The sequence below is a fragment of the Oenanthe melanoleuca genome, chromosome 10 (genome assembly GCF_029582105.1).
Source record: "Oenanthe melanoleuca isolate GR-GAL-2019-014 chromosome 10, OMel1.0, whole genome shotgun sequence".
Lineage (NCBI taxonomy): Eukaryota > Metazoa > Chordata > Aves > Passeriformes > Muscicapidae > Oenanthe > Oenanthe melanoleuca.
In genome coordinates, this window is record NC_079344.1 from 3149319 (window position 1) to 3166381 (window position 17063).

Sequence of the window (17063 nt, forward strand, 5' to 3'; positions counted from 1 at the left end):
GAAGGAATTTTTTTAATCTCAAATCTTGTTTCCTGTGCAATCAAAAGTAGCCTTTCCTACGTCATAACACTTGGGATGAAGGGGAACGCTTTTTTCCCTAATTGTTATGAACAATAATATGAAACTCTTAAGAGTTTTGGACAAACAGTCCTGACCCTTTCTAATGTGTTCCTCCTGCCTCCCCAACTGTATTACCTTGTTCTAATTGTTTATACAGATCACAAAATTGGTACTGTTTCAAGGCACTGGGAATGCATAAGATACTGTCTTTGGAGGGGATGAAGAAAACATTTTTTAGAAGTAAACTTACAGAATCAGAATGGTTTGGGTTGGAAGGGCCATTAAAGCTCATTGCATTCCAACACCCTGCCATAGGCTGTACCTTCCACTACACCAGGTTTTTCAAAGCCTTGTCCTGGTCTTGAACACTTCAGGGATGGCACAGCCACAACTTCACTGGGAGAAGGTAAAAGGTATTTTTAAAAATACTGATGAATTTTAGTAATTCTCTTAATGCTGAATGCTTCTTTTCCCAATAGGTTTTCCAGCCTAGGAATATGAACAAAACCTGTTTTTGGGACTTGATGTAGTCCTGCTTGTGTGACTTTCTACCAGGTGTCTGCCTGGGAAAGGAATTGCAGTAGCAATGGAAAACAGTATTTTTCCAGAGAGTTCATAAGCCAGGTAGCCTGGCTTAAGGAAGGAGGGAAAATGCAGGGCTATGCTAACTTAGCCCATCTGAAATGCTGCTGTTCATAACTCCTCTGCAAGAGCATTACTTCAAAGCTCTTGCCTTTGGTAAAATTCCTGTTGAAGAAGAGAGTGTGCCCTGAAAGTACCATTTATTTTTCTCAGATAGAGGTTGAGCAGGGGACACTGACATAGGGAAATGGCTTTTATACTATGAAATAACTACAGCCATTGTTTTTACTGCTTTTAATAAATGAACTTTCCAACAAGCAGCCTATTCTCTTGTTATTTGTCTGAGCCTAAATATCTTCAGCTTTACACAATTGTAAATTGGCAAGAATACCAAACATTTTTGAGTTTGATATGAGAACGCTTCCTGTAAAACATGTTTGGCTTCCAGTTTAGAGTGTTCTACTTATGGCCATAATCTGCTGAGATCTGTGGAATGTGCTTGTCTTCTGAATCTCTGAGACAATAAAGCTATTATAGGGATTTAGTGAGGAACAAACAGAAAATTAGTATGTCTTTAGTACTTGCTTAGTGTATCTATGAGTGGAATTTTTCTAAAATGTAGAAATAGAGATAAGAGCAGGATAAATCTATTACTTTTTAAAATAAGAGAAATAGAGGCCCTGAACCTATGGGTAAACTGTTTCACCCATGCAGTACATGGTGTGAGTTAGATGTATTCCATGGAACACCCAGAGCATTTTCCAGCTCCTGCTTTATTTAAAAGCACAACTATGGTCTCATATTTTTTGTAGGGAACTAGATCTGGATGGTCACTATCTCTCCCCACCATTTTATCCCTCTTCACACAGTGCACACATACTCCCTTTTTCAAATATGGCAAGCAAATGACAGATTTCAGCTACTGCCTATTTAAAAATAGGTTTTACTGTATTTCTGTTGTGTTATTTGGCAGCACAATGGAATTTTCTTCCTGCAGTTTGTCCTGAAGTCTTGAGAGTAGATTAGCATAATAAAAGGCTTTCAACTTTCACTCCCTAAATGAAGATGAGGAGTACCTCTGCTAGAATCAGTTACTGTAGTGAAAAGCTACATAGAAAAATGGAAGTCAAAATGTGCATATGCACATACTTTCATTTTGTTTCACCGTGAATGACAGCCAAAGTAATCTGTTAGAAGTGGTCAAATATTGTTGAATAGCTGGCTTCTTCTGCTTTGGTTCATACACTGGGTCACAAGATTTAGTAAAACGTTCATGGCTTCCAGTTGTGTCATTAAAAATGTTATCAAATCCCAGAAATTAGCTTGTGAATGTTCATTAGGAAAGTCCTGCTATACTGTTCTCCAGAGACACTTGTACTGTTAGAGTTTTTTTGAGGGGTTGTCACCCCAGAATGTTCTGTCCTCTATTTTCCTTTGCAGTTTCATTGTAGAACTGAAAGTGTGGGGAGAAAATTAAAGAAACCGTTGTTCTAAGACTCCACTGGAATTTTGTTGTCAAGTGTTTGTGAAATAACATTTTCAGCTCAAGTTAGTCTACTGTCATTACTGGTTTTGTAAATAATAAGGACTGTCCCCACCAAAAGTCAAAGTATATAAAAATACATAAACATAACACCATGTATATTGCATGCAAACAATAAAAATACAGCAACATTCTCCATGCAGATCTCAGCATAACTGAGCTCTTGAGCTTTGTTCTCATTGTCCAGCACTGCCAGCACTGTATTCCTTCAGTTGTGTGGTGCAAATCTTTCTTTTATGTCTGTCACAATCAGGACATTTTCCTTCACTAACAGAAAACAATTTCTTGGATGCACAGGACTTTTTTCAAAAATAATATTCGAAACTGCTAAACTCTAAAGAAATTTTGTAAATATGTTTCTAAATATGAAAAGTCAGGAAAAGTTGAAGGGAAGAAAGAAAATAAAAAGAAAAAAATTTGGATGGTAAGAATGGAGGCTTACACTATGTCTTTGTCTCTGGTTAAAAGGTACAATTTAGTAAAATGCAGAAGCAAGTACTAAGGGAACAGGACAAAGTTAAAGCCTCCATTCATGTCCTGGAATTTGAAGAATAACAGCATCAATCTCTATGTGTTTTTTTTCTTCCTGAATTTGATTCTTCTAGACATTAGGGTTTTTGTCAAATCTTTTGTATTTATCAATGAATATCTACATTCAAAGAGACAGAAACTAGAAATGCTTGATTAAATTTTAAATCTAGGATCTAATGATGTGCTGCATTCTTAATTTTAATAATCTTAGGGAAAGAACTGATAAGGTTTTTTTAAAAGGAGGTCACACATGAAAAATCTCCTGGCCCAACTGACAACTTTGTAGCCAAAATACCTGTCAAATGCTGTTAAATACTGATACCAGATTTTAGTTCAGGACATGCCTGAACTGTTAATTGTTCAAAATTGTCCTGGAAAAAATCCATTACGTTCTTTCTGTGTTTTTCCTCTCTTTTCACAGTGCTAGGTTGGACCTTTTAAACTAACCCTGTATGCTCTTAGCTTCTTCTGCTGGATTGATGAGTATTTTCATTAAAAAAAATATCAAAAGATTTATTTTTAGCTTTTTCACAATTCTGCATATTTGACACTGTTACAGTTAAGAGCAATACATTTTTTGCCTACATGATATATAAATAACAGGAATAAATGTTTCTTTCCTAGGTGTGCCTTGCAATAGCTCATTATTCTCAGCCAACAGATCTTCAGCTTCTCTTTGCATTTGAGTATGTTGGGGAAATATACCATAATCCAGGTAAGGATGAAGGTACTTGGATTGTGCTTTTTTCCTGTTTTGTAATATGTACTTTTAGTAAGACTTCTGTCCAGAAGCAGAGGCAAAAAGCATTTGAGGCCTTCTCCAAGGGTAACAAAATCGGCTCATTCGGCACCCAGCCTCTTACTTATGGTTAAAGTCATTCATTGGGATAGACATTAATGACCAAAATCCAAACAAATGTCTTTCCTGTCTAAAACAAAGCCAAATTGTGCCAGCATGAATACTTCTATTTCTCAATTCAGGCTTCCATCCTCCTGTTGTATGTCTCTGTTGGTACTCTGGGTACCCAGTGAATGTCCCATCAGGCAGGCTTGCTCACCTGCCCTTCTTTTGGGAATAAGTTTCTCTTCTGGTGGTATTGCAGGAGGATTTGTGCAACTTGGGACTCCATACCTTCTTTCCTAGAGGCTTACTAGGCAGTTCTTACCACTCAAAACCTCCACCACCCCTGCTGAGTTGGAGCACACCCTCTCTGCTCAAGGCCAATCTCCAACTGAACCTTGTCAGTTAGGTAAGCCTGCAAAGATGCCTTTGGAATTGATTTCTGGCGTAACGCTGTGCGGTCACTGCAGAGTGCTCCCCAGCCGAGACACAGCTGACAACCATCAGTTGTAGGGTGCCCAGCCTCCCCACAGAGCCTGCTGCTGTGCAGAGCTGTGCTACTGAGAGCTCAACTCGGCAGCTGGCACTAGAAACCACTCATCTACCTCTTACAAAACATGAACCTTGTGCAATTATGAGATCAGGCCTTCAAATTTACAAAACAGTGCATGGTTTTCATCCAGGTGCCTCTATGACCTCTGCATGCACAAGAATAAGTGTGTATGTGATTATGTTGCACACATAATTACACTTGAAATTTCTTACCTCATAAAGCTTGGGCAATTATTAAGGTCCGTGTATTTTCATGTTATAAAGTACCAGGGAGGAAGGCAATTTGCAGATAAAATTGCAATAAAATGTTAGGCTGTCACAAAGTTGCCTTTACCTTTAAAACACCCCTTGCTATATGGAAAAATACCTAGTGGAAGAATTACATAAGGTGGGTAAAAATGTTCCTCTGGAGCAGCAGACCAGAATGGCAAAGGAGAGTTGTTCTGCAACACTGCAGTTCCTAAGAGAATTTGAAATTCATTTGGGTGGGGTTGGGGTGTTCTTCTTGTGAACCCTGGTGTTTGTCCCATAGACCTCTGGCTTTGCTCTTGCAGTTCCAGTGCTGCTTAATGATTCTCTATCCCTGTACTCCCAGTAAAGTAAAAGGTGAAATGCTGTCTTTGTGCTTCTTGGGGAACATAAAAAGCCTGCATTGCTCTGGTTTATGTATACATTGGTTTTTTCCCAGGCTATATTTGATAGTTATGTATCCTGCCATTAAACAGGAAAATTCACTCCTTTTGTAATTACTGTATTTCTCTTTTTACCATCTTTGAAGAACTACTTTGGTCTGATTATAGTCCCGTTTTCTTCTGAAAATCCTAAGTAATTAGAGTGCCAGTACAAGAATGAAGTTGACAGACATAGAAAGCAGAAACTACAGAGGTTATGGGATATCAGCAGAGCTGTGATGCTCTCTGCTTCCTGTGGGCAGGGCTCAGAGCTTTCATGGGGGAGATAACAGGGCTGAATTTCAGTTTATTCCACTTCCATCTAAAAATGTATTTCAAGTGTCAAGAAACAAGATGTAATTTCTTTTTGACACAGCTGACTGTCCCCTTGGTATCTAAAGAATGACCAGCAAAGATCCTTCTGTATAACAACAGCCTCTCTAAGCTCCTGGTCCCTAAACACATCTTTTTGTGTGAATATAAATCTATATAGAAACCACAATATTTTAACATGGCCTTCTATTTCTTTTATTTGCTGTTAATACAGCAGTCATTTAGAATTGCTGAAATTATGTAAGTTTTGGGGTTTTTTTGCTTTCTTGACATGGTAGCTATTAATGGGTAGCCTATAAGGGGTTCATATTTTTAAAACATTGCAAACTTTGGCATATTGAATGAAGAAAGCCTGTGACTGGAGATAACATTTGTTCCTGAATATTAGTATGCCTTGGCTTCTGTCAAGCAGCACAGCAGGCCAATTTTATGTAGCTTTTCTAATGAAATTGCAGGGAAAGAATACATTGACATCTTCATGTATCATCAAGCTGCCATTAAATCACCTCTTTCTTGTAATATAACAGTAGGTAATGTAGATAATACTAGTCCTGATGCTAATGGCTTATTTTTGTGATTAGGAAGGTGAAGAGTTTGATTTGTATTTATTTTTTTAATGGGCATTGATGACTTTCCTTTTCCTAGCAAAGAAGGTGAATGGCATAGACCCAGGAGGAGGTGGCGGTGGCATCGGCAATGCCAGCGGTCAGCAGACTCCTTTGTTTGAGACTTACTCAGACTGGGATAGAGAAATCAAAAGGACAGGTGCATCCGAGTGGAGAGTGTGCTCAGTCAATGAAGGTTATATGATCTCCACTTGGTAAGTGTCTCTTGGGACACCAGTAGGAGGGAATTGGGCTGTCCTGTCCTTTGTGCCCCACAGCCTCTGTTGCACCCAGCTGTGCACTGCACCTCTTAATTGTGCTGCTCTCTGCAGGGATGAAAGATGCTGCAAGTCTTGTCCCAAAAGGAAATGTCATGGTTTGGCATCTGTTGCTTTGGTGCTTCTGTACTTCCATGTGGGACATGCAGTTTCTCACCAGCATCCTCGGGGCTGTGTTGGTGCTGTGGCTGAGCCCTCAGGGGCTGCTCTGGGACAGCCTCACTGAGCTGGTGACACCCCACTGCAGCAGGAGGGAAGATGGTAAAAAAACCAGAGAAAAGTAACCGCTTTTTATCAATTTTTTTCCACAAGCCTTCCAGAATATTTTGTGGTTCCATCTTCCTTAGCAGATCAAGACCTGAAGCTGTACTCCTACTCCTTCATTGGGAGGCGAATGCCTGTAAGTGTCCTCTTTGTTCTGCTGCTGCTCCTGGTCATTGCACAGTATTCAGCTTGGGGCTGTGTATGCCAGTTAACAGAGTTCTGTGCATAGCATTAAGGAAAAAAGTTGTACAGAATAGCTCTAACCTGCATGATTTTGTTGTTTCTCGTCTTTTTTCCCCATGTCAGTTGTGGTCCTGGAATCACCCTAACGGGAGTGCCCTTGTGAGAATGGCCAACATAAAAGATGTATTGCAGCAGCGAAGAATTGACCAAAGGTAAATGATTCACTGTGTCTCTCTTCAGTCAGAGGGTTAGGATAACACCAGTGGTGACTGTGACACAGCTGTGGGTGGCAATGGAGGTGACCCTGTGTGACACTGCAATGTTGTAGTGCAGGGACTTTGGAGAGACTGGATCTTGTTCTGGCACAATTTTTATTCAAGGCCATTCCAGTTTCAAATACTGAATAACTTTTCAGGTTTTAAGGTATGTTTACTTTTTAGGGGCTAATCATTCAGATGACAGAATTTATTGATAAAAGGATGAGATTTACTGTAATACAGCTTAGTTTGGTGGAGGTTTTCTTACCTCCTTCAGCAAGACAGTAAAAAAACCCTTCATTTGTGGCATTGGGAAATACAATTCAACAGATTTAGTGTCACAATGCACATGGTATTTCTTTGAAATATCTGTCATGCACAGTCCTTAATGAAAGACTGAAGGCATTTAGTGCCTTGTGTAGGAAGTTTGCAAGCTTAATGGTTTTTGTTCTTTGGTTTCATTTGTAGTGTGATTTTTTGTAGTAGTGCAAACACCTGCATTGTGTGTTAGACTGGAGCTCTGAGTTTTAATTGAAACCCTGTCAGATTTCCTGACTTCATAAACTTTATGTTTTCTTCATTTAGCACAGGTAAGTCTTGCTAAAAACTGAATAACTGAATAGAGTTATTTAACTGTCAGCCACAGATTTCATTTCTCAAATGTGATGTCTTAATGATCCATCATTTCTGGTTTTTTGTTTTGTAATTAGCAGACACCAAAAATATTTGAGTCAGTAGGTTTATGGCAGGAGCAATATATCTCCTGAATAAGAACCAGTAAATTTTATTTTCAGAATGAGGTGATGTTTTATGTGGGTTTAATTGTTTGCAGTTAGACAGTGGCATGCTTCATGAAAGACTGTTTCTTTCCTCTCCAACACTAAACCTGCTGATTTTTCTCCTGCAGGATTTGTAATGCCATCACTCGAAGCCATCCCCTGAGAAGTGACGTCTACAAATCTGACCTGGACAAGTGTCTCCCCAACATCCAGGAAATCCAGGCTGCACACATCAAACTCAAACAGCTCTGTGTCAATGGTATGCTGGGCTTTCCTTCTTTTATGAGGGTTGCTTTCCTGGCATGCAGTGAATTCCAGTCAACCTGGCTGACAGGGACTGTTACTGGAAGTTGTTCTGCAATGTAATTACTGTCTCTGTTGCAGAGCCTTTTGATGAAACTGAAGAGAAGTGGCTGTCCTCTCTGGAGAACACTCGCTGGTTAGAGTACATTAGGTTGGTACCATTAATAAAATGATAGTCAATGGAATATGCAAAACTTCCAGCACTGTAAATGAGCAGTGCATCAGTTGGAGGATTCTTTAATATACAAGTTAGGTAAACACAGATAACCCAAATATTTTTTTCTTTTAGAGTGTGAATTTCTGTTAACTGTTAAATCACTTTCTTTTCCTGTCTAGAGCCTTTCTTAAGCATTCTGCTGAGCTTGTCTATATGATGGAGTGCAAGCACGTTTCTGTGGTTCTACAAGGTAATACAACACAGAGTATTGTATTTAATGCTGTATTATAATTATAATAATGCTGTAATTATTTGCATTACTGTGATAATGTAGATAAACAGATTTAGATAAAATCAGCTGTAATCTTTATACACAAACCCCATGGCTTCTGAATATCTCAGGCATTTGGGGAACTAGAAGGGAAAATAATTTTGTTACATATCAGAACTCTAGTATAGCCCTTAGCATCAAAGGAATATTTTGCTTTGAGTCTTTGTGGGTTTTGTTTTGTTCTGATAATGATGATGGAACCAAAACCTTAGGGTGAACCTTCAGGGTGGAAAAATGTTGAGAATACCTAGCAGCATGAACACCCTCCTCCTCAGCACATCTTGGTTTAAGTACTATGCAGTTGGGTGGGTATTTTGTTCTTGATGAATGCACTGCTATGCTGGATACTGCAGGAACCCTTTCTATAATATGAGTCTCAGTTTAAGAAAAAAAAAGTGTGGTTTTCTTCTAGCTTTTTTTTTTTTTTTTTTATTATGAAAAAGTATAAAAGTATATTTTAAAGGAAATTCTAAGAAAAACATGGGACCTAGTTGCCCCTTTTTGCTCTTTGAAATCTAATTCTGTACATGTGCATTTAGCTTGTATATTCTGTACATTCTGTTTGTTACTTGCAGAGGAAGAGGGACGGGACCTGAGTTGTCTTGCTGCTTCTCTCATTCAAGTCATGCTGGATCCCTATTTTCGAACAATTGTTGGATTTCAAAGCTTAATACAGAAGGAATGGGTCATGGCAGGATATCAATTTTTAGATAGGTGTAACCACTTAAAGAGATCTGACAAAGAGGTAAAAATTAATTATATTTGCATGTGATCACAGTATCTGCTTGATATCACCCTGAACATTTATTTGTACAGAAATCTAAAAGTAAAAATATGTTTTAATACTTTCAAACCTCATTACAATAGTATCAGAGGAAGTCTTCTTCAAGGGTAGAGATATCTTTTCTTTGCCCTCTGTAGCTGTGTGAGAATCAGTGAAATACCAGGTGCAATCCAATGGGTTTTTATATTGCTTTAGGGTTACATATAAAAGTATCTTACTGCTACAAACACTGGCATAGCTCATGTTTCAAACTGAAACCAAAGGAGATGAGGAGTGGGGTTGGAGGGGGTAGTTTTGCTGTGTTTTATCAATCCTGGTTTCCATCCCTGTGGTGCTGCCACTCTGCAGTGCTTTCAGAGCAGGGAGCTGCTGGAGAAGCCCTTTAGCTGCATGAGCTGACACAGCTGCCAGGAGGTGGAAGGAAGAGCACAGGGCTCAGCTTCCAATGCTGCCAGCTCATCTTGTTTGGCCTCTTCATGGCAAAAAGAGGGGCTGCTAACTGCAGCACAGAGGACCCAGGTTAGGAACCTTTTTCAGGGACAGTGCCCAGAGTCACAGAATGGGAACATCCCCAGAGTGTGGAACCCACACATAAGCTGAGGGCACTGAGCACCAAGCAGAGAAAATGAAAGAAGGGATAAAGAAATGAGATGCCAAGAAGGAAATAATGAAACAGCTATTTTGGCCCTAGGAAAGAGTAAACTGAAGAGTGAAAATGGGAAGGGGAAAATATTTCTAAAGCTTTACATAAATGATAGTTTATACTTTTGCCATTCATGGGCTGCTATGGAAAAGAGCTAGAAAATGTGGTGAGAAATTAACATAGCTGAATCATAAGCTCTCCAGTCATTTCGAACAAGGAAGTAAATACATTGCAAAAACAAGCCCAAGTGGCAAGGAAGGCTCATACAAACACTAATTTGGAAATTCTGAGGGACATATAGATGGCAGAAAGGATTTTTGTAGCTGCATGAGTATGAGGGGATGCCAGGACAGAACTGACTGTGTTTTTACACAGAAGGGAAAGCTGGGAAAAGGTAGTGCTGAGAAAGAAGTGGCTAAACAGGACTCAGAGTGTAACAGTTGCAAAGAATCATGAAAAATGCAAGACTCCAAATAGTTTACCCTATGGTTGAGTCATGTACCAATGGTACAGCCAAATACCATAACTGTGATGAAATTGGTACGATTTAGGAAAAGCTTATGTAAAATCTGATAATTCCTTGTTTCTTTTCCCAGTCTCCTTTGTTCTTGATGTTCCTGGACTGTGTTTGGCAGCTGCTGGAGCAATACCCAGCAGCCTTTGAGTTCTCTGAAGTGTACCTGACCATCCTGTACGACAGCGCCCGCATCTCCCTGTTCGGCACCTTCCTCTTCAACTGCCCTCACCAGCGAGTCAAGGAAAGCACTGTGAGTAGGAGGGGCTGCAGCTGCTGTCCAGCAGGAGACTGCAGCCCAGCTGCAACCCAGCTAATGCTTCCTGTGTGTCCTTCAAATGGCCATGCTCTGTAGGGGCAAAACACTAGGTCCCCAGGTGAATACAGTCCTAATGACATTCAGCTGATTTGTGCAGAGGCAGTGACTAACTATTCAAGAAGAAAGTATATTGAATTTCTTTGTTGTTTTTTTCCTAGGAAAACGTTGCTATTCTACACTGTTATTTGTATTCCTCTAGGAAGCAAATCTGTATCTGGAACTCAGAAAATAGAATGACAGGCAATAAATAGAATTTCACGCTTCAGGCAAACTTTGAAATCTCTTGACATAATTGTTTAAATAGTTGAAAAAGTTGGAGATGCTGCATAAAGTTCCAATAGTAATGCACAATGGGAGCATTTAGAAAACTAAACACTTAAATTTGTTTTTGAAAACTGGAGCTTATCAGAACTGTGTGTAGAAAATATTTGATGGCTGATAAAAGTGAAACTTACTTATTTCATTAACTATTCTCCCCTTAAAGTTGTAGGTAGCAATCTTACAAAGAAGTAGAGCATTGAGGGACTATTGGTGAATTCTCAAAATGCCAGTTTGGGAGTTAAGAGTAAGCCAACAAACAATTTAATATAATTGAAAAGTAAATGCAGAGCAGCTGTTTCCTTCAGCTGTCTTGCTGCTCTGTTGTGCTACCCTGCTCCTCATTGCCCAACAGTTACATGCTGGTTTTAAGATTCAAGAAGAAGCCAGTTTTCTTTGATTTTAATCTGCCTGAATGTTAACTTCTTGCAGGAATTTGCTATAAGCAAAAATATTCAGCTGGGTGATGAGAAAGGCCTGAGGTTTCCGTGTGTTTGGGACTGGTCTCTGCAGTTCTCCAGCCGGGACCGGCTGCTGTTCCACAACCCGCTGTACGTGGGGAAGAGCGCGCCCAGCGTGCACAACGGGGCCCTCTGGGCCTTCAAGCGCTCCAAGGTAATGGGGGTCTGAGGGGCTGTGCCTGAGCCTGAGCCTGAGGCTGTGCTCACACTCAGGGTGGTGCTGGGCAGGCTGCAGGTGCCCTTGGATTAGCAGTAGGAGCCTTCACTCTCTTGGCTTCCCAGCCTAAAGAAATTATTTTTTTAGAAGTAAAGATGTAAATTGTTGAGCCTTGTGTTTTAGGGCATTTTCTGGTGTGGCTGAGTCACTGCCAACATTAGTATTATTTCACCTTTGGAAAAGTGATGACAGGCCACTTTTTCCCCCAGGGATGCCAGTATTTTCAGTAAATACTGATTATAAGTCAATCATTTGTTGCTATAAAAAACATATGCATTTCTTTTTAAAGGCCACAGTTTGCCCTGTGAGCCCTGCAGTAGTGACTCACAAGCTCAGAACTATTTAAAGGTCACAGCATTTCTCTGGTTGATGCACTCTGGCAGTTCAGGGAAATTTGCTATTCCAATGAACGTGGAACTGGAAAACTACAAGTGTTTATTTTCTGCAGAAAAACTACAGCTCCACATTGCGAGGTGTCCCCCCAGCACTAAGAAACGGAATTATCGGCGAGCAGGAGTTCCTTCCAAGAAGAAACTCTCTGATACTAAAACTGAAGCCAGACTTTTCCCAGCCAGCAGAGGGGCAGACCCACAGCATGGAGCAGTACTTCAGAGACTGGTTTGCAAAGCCCGTGGATTTGCACGGCATCATTCTGCCCCACCTGTCTGGAACACAAATCAAACTGTGGAAACTCTGCTACTTCCGCTGGGTTCCCGAGGCCCAGATCAGCCACGGGGGCTCCATCACCGCGTTCCACAGAGTGTCTCTGCTGGCAGACGAGGTGGACATGTTGAACCGCAGCCTGCGACAGTACAAGAGCAATTCCTCCCTGCAAGGCCACTGCTCAGAACTGGATCAAAGCAGGATGTACTTCAGAGCAAATGGTCTAAATGACACCTCAGGCGCCCCAGACTTTCTCTCCTCCTCCTTCCCATTTTCTCCTGTAGGGAATCTATGCAGACGGAGCATTTTGGGAACACCTTTAAGCAAATTTTTAAGTGGTGCCAAAATCTGGCTGTCCACTGAGACGCTTGCAAATGAGGACTGAGGTGATGTGGAGGTTTAAAAGTTTGGGGAGAATAGAGCATATCATTTTGTCTTTTCTAACTTAACACTGCTAAATGCAGCATTGAAAGCTGTAATAATCTTTATATACAAATATTACATAAGATTTGCACAAATATTTAAAAGCAAGGCAAGTCATGCTTCAAATCGCACAATTTTGTCTTCAGTAGTTCTCATCTGCTGGGGCTTCTGCTCCCCAATTCCTCCTGTTTTTGAGGGTTTGGCTCATTACAAGTTACTAAGAGTTTCATTAGCAAATTGAAAGGCTTGGTGTGGTTGCTAGTGTGGGTTCTGCTTGAAATACCTTTGTTTTCCCAGGTTGTGACTGAAGTGACCCTTTGATAAAACAGCTTGGAAAGCCAAAGTAGATGAACTGACAGCTGAAATCTGGGAATATACTATTTTATCAGAGTGTCTCATCAGGACTAATACTTACTTGCATAGATAAAAACATACTTAAGTTCCATGACTGATCACCCTAATTGTGCTAATGCAGTGTATCATTGGAAGGGGTTGCTCCCTTTTCTTCCTCTCCCCAAAATGCATTCATTAACAATTAGTCAGATTTGTGCTCTTTGTCATGAGCTTGACTTCAGACTATAGAAATCCACATCAGGACAATGCACTGTTAACCTTAAAACATTTACTGTAGATATGGTAATGTAGTAGCTTTAGAAGTGCCTTTAATAGGGAGGAAACAGTAGCAGGATTACTCTAATGCAGCTGACACCCCCTCCAACTTCTTAAAACAGATTGTTGTGGCAAGTTCTTGTTCCATCCCCTGCTTCCCCCTCTCCATTTCTGGAAACAGCAGGCATCCAGAAGAAACAACAGGTGTTCCCTCTTTAAGGTTAAGCTTGTTTGGAAGTCCCACAAGATTGTCACCTTTTTATAAGAGCACCTCAACTACTCAGCATTATACCCCTGCACAGATCCTGATCCCTGCCAAACCTCTCATTTTTTTGTAGGATGAAGTAGGTTTCAGCAGAACTCATACCTGAGCCCTGCTGGATTCCAGAAAGGAGCACTGGCTCCTCATTGCCAGTTCCACAAGGGATGCTGCTGCTGTGGTCACTGGTAGGCAGGTGCTGCAAGAAGAGCAGAGTGGTGCCTTCCTTTTGCAGACTCCACATCCACAGGGACAGTGCAATGAACAAGCACTGCCAAGGGAATTGCATCCAACAGCTTCCCTCTGCTTAATGCAGCAGCCTCCTGTTGTTCTGAAACCTTTTAAAATGATGCATCTCCCTGGATGCTGTGCCACAAAAGGACTCACAGGGAGGAAGGCAGGAGTGTGAAAATTCCAGGAGCTTGGAGAAATAGTGACATGTCATTCTCATAGGTTAAGGCTCCTGTCAGCTGCCTTGTCTGAACAGCAGGGCAGTATTTTGTATTAAATTATTTCTGTATAAACACCAATGCTGTTTATACTCTGAGCCTCTATCCAGGTGTTGCCTCACCAGTTAAGGGGACAGGATTTAGAGATCTTTGTTTGTTTGTAAACCCAAACTGATCTTCAGCACAACCTAAATCACAAAGTGGGGTTTGGCTCCCAGGCTGTTCCCTGCCCTCCAAGGCAGTGCTGTGCTTGCAGTGCTGGGGTTGTAGAGGGGAGCAAGGCAGGGCCAAATGCAAAGATGAACAATGTCAGGGGAGGGGGATTCCTTTTTTACCTTACCAAACTTCCCAGCCCTGTTCCTATGCAAAGAAGCAGGCACAGGCTGTTGTGACACAATGCCAGGTGCTTCTGTTCTGGGCAACTGTTTGTGAGGAAAAAACGTGTATTCACCTCAATTGCCTAATTATGCTGTAAGATGAGCTGAGCATGTTAAATGGTCCACAAACCAGTTGTGTTTATTTCCAAGCTTGCTGCAGCAGTCATCTCACTTGTTCATTATTCAAATGTTTGTATTGGTTTGCTTTTGCCATTCCTCTTTTCCCATTAGCTTACTGCTTTCCCTGGGCTGATACTTGACATAAAGACCTCAACCTGTGTGCTTAGTGTCTTTTGGTACCAATTTTTTTTCTTTTAAAATGACATTTAAAACTATAGTGTTTCTTTTTTTTTTTTTTTTTTTTCTTTCCTTAAAAGTATAACTTTTTTGGTTTAAAGGTACCAAAAATGTGTAAATAAATTACTCCACAAAAGCAGCTGGTGAATTTAAAAAATGCTTAGGGTAGTACCCTTTGGGGGGAAAAAATGGGTACTATATTTAAACAGAATTGTCTTTTATAAGATTTCAGACATCTCTACATTTCAGTTCTAAGATGTGTACAGATGCTGCACAGGGTCTTTGTATTTTATATATATAGCACGGGAGAGGGTTAAAAATAATATGCCTTTATAATAAACAAAACCTGTCAAAATATCTATTTGCCAAATAGACTTAAAAAGAAACTTTATACCATTCCAAAAAGGGAGCTAGGTAAGCGGAGGCTGAGAGGGGGCACCTCCTGCAGAGAGGAAGGATCCACCTTTCCCTAGGCTTGAAGAAGTTCTGCTTCCTTGTGTCACATGGCCTTACTGAGGATCTGAGCAGCTGCTGTGTCTGGGAGTGAAGGTGTGCTGTGGATGCTGCTGCTCCCTCACAGTTAAACAGCTCAATACTTTCTGATTCACTTTTGAAAGACAGGTACCAAGTGTTGGTTTTCAAATATCCTCCACTCTTGCATAGTTGCCTTATCAAGTCAGTAGGGACTGTTCTGAATATCTTTAATAACTTTTAAAAGCAATTTTGGGGTGTGAGTATGTATCTAACTTCAGTGTACAGAATACTGACATGCAAGTTGTATATATATGTCTGTGTATATACATGTACACATATTTTCGAATTTTCATTTCTGTTCACCATTTAAAACAAGATACTGTTAAATGCCATTTTCATGTTGGAAGAGTAGAAAAGCTACCAAGCAGCTCATCCTTTTGTGTCAGTAGAACATGTGCATTACTGCAGCTGTTCCTGAGTCATGACTGTACCATGCAGGGGAGCTCTGTGGCTGCTGCTGCAGCTGCTGAGCCCCAGTGCACAGCTGGGCTGAGTGCAGGGCTGGGACTGCAGTGGCAGCTCAGCCTCTGGGCACTGCCTGTGTCACACATGTCCTGCCTCCAGAAATGCACTGAGTGTCTGTGTGTGTCTGCCCAGCCCTGCACGTGTGCTTCATGAGCACTCGCCTGCAATACCACTCTGATCATTAACTGCCTTTTGTTTAATGAAAATGTAGCAAGCTGGGCAAACCTTGCAGCTTATTCTCAGATGGGAAGATATTAAAACCAAAAAATTCTAACATGTATTCAAGCAAAAGACAAAATCTTACATTTGCCTCTAACCAAGAGACAGAAATCTGTACCTCAAATTGCTCTAGGCAGTAGGTTTCTAATGCTGTTGCTGTGATGGTTTAGAGTTCACCATTTCAACTGAAACTAAAACCTTTGTGCCTGATAATGATTTACTGAGTAAAGTAGCAGTGGCAGGAAGATTATAAAAGCCTGATGCTGAGTTGTGAATGTGAAGTAAATTAGAGTCAATAAAAGTTCTTACCTTTCCACATTGAACTTCAGGTGGTTTTCTTTCCCTTCCCCTAACAAAAAATAAATTGTGTGTGTGTGGTTTTTTCCAAGAATAGCATGGACTCTGTGCTATAGAAAGATGATTAATAAAAATGATGTGCAAATTTTCTTGTTTCTTGCTATATTCTGTTATAGTATCTGCAGTTTGCAAAGTGATCAGAATTTCTGGTAGCAGGGAACTTACTCAGTATGAGAATGAAGTCTCCAGAGAAAAGATGTTGGCTGTGTGTTAAAATTACAAGAAACCCACGGGATTTTGGTGTCTTAAAAGGGAATTAATCTTTTTAGTTCCAGCTGACTGATACTTCTGAATGAACAAACTCATCAATTTTACTGGGGCAGAACTGACTATACTGAGTGTGGTTATTTTGGCACTGACCAACTCCTGTCTACTACCAGAAATATTTCCCTTTATACAGGTAATCCAGATACAACAGAAGGGGCTGTTAAATAAATTAACCTTTCATACACAGCAGCACATTAGAACAGCATTAATGCTTTATGCCATACTCTGCCATCCTTGAACACCTGTATCTGTTTATGTACAAGTGCAAAATTCAAATACAAAATGCTAAGTGGGGACAGGCAGAGAACCACGCTGGACCTGACAATCCTGGCAAGGGGCTGAACTTACCGTGCAAGGAGACTTGCCCAACATAATGAATTGAGGCCACAAGGGCACCATGGAAATGAGCAGGGCCTGATGGCCCAGTTTCTGCAGAGATGCTCTCAGGGCATACCAGTCTGAAGGCAGGTCTTCCTTGTCAGTGGGCAGACCCCAAATTACCCCAGAGATAAAGTTAGGAATTGTGGAGAGAAGGGAAGGTCTCTGCCCTTCTAAACACAAAGTGACATGCAGTAAATCATACTGACAGTTTTCTCAAATTACATTTTAGAATATTTT

General features: G+C 40.6%; 1 protein-coding gene across 3 annotated transcripts in view; it reads left to right on the forward strand.

Moving 5' to 3' along the window:
* The window catches only part of MTMR10 (myotubularin related protein 10), a 35908-nt gene extending 19645 nt beyond the window's left edge, over positions 1 to 16263 (forward strand). For all 3 annotated transcript variants that reach the window (XM_056500251.1, XM_056500252.1, XM_056500253.1), the window contains 11 exons: positions 3341 to 3431; positions 5759 to 5933; positions 6309 to 6396; positions 6567 to 6655; positions 7608 to 7738; positions 7864 to 7933; positions 8119 to 8189; positions 8846 to 9015; positions 10294 to 10464; positions 11281 to 11463; positions 11975 to 16263. In XM_056500251.1, coding sequence (XP_056356226.1) covers positions 3341 to 3431; positions 5759 to 5933; positions 6309 to 6396; positions 6567 to 6655; positions 7608 to 7738; positions 7864 to 7933; positions 8119 to 8189; positions 8846 to 9015; positions 10294 to 10464; positions 11281 to 11463; positions 11975 to 12574 — 1839 coding nt within the window. In that variant the 3' untranslated portion in view covers positions 12575 to 16263. The remainder of the gene's footprint in view (positions 1 to 3340; positions 3432 to 5758; positions 5934 to 6308; positions 6397 to 6566; positions 6656 to 7607; positions 7739 to 7863; positions 7934 to 8118; positions 8190 to 8845; positions 9016 to 10293; positions 10465 to 11280; positions 11464 to 11974) is intronic.
* The last annotated feature ends 800 nt before the right edge of the window (positions 16264 to 17063 follow it).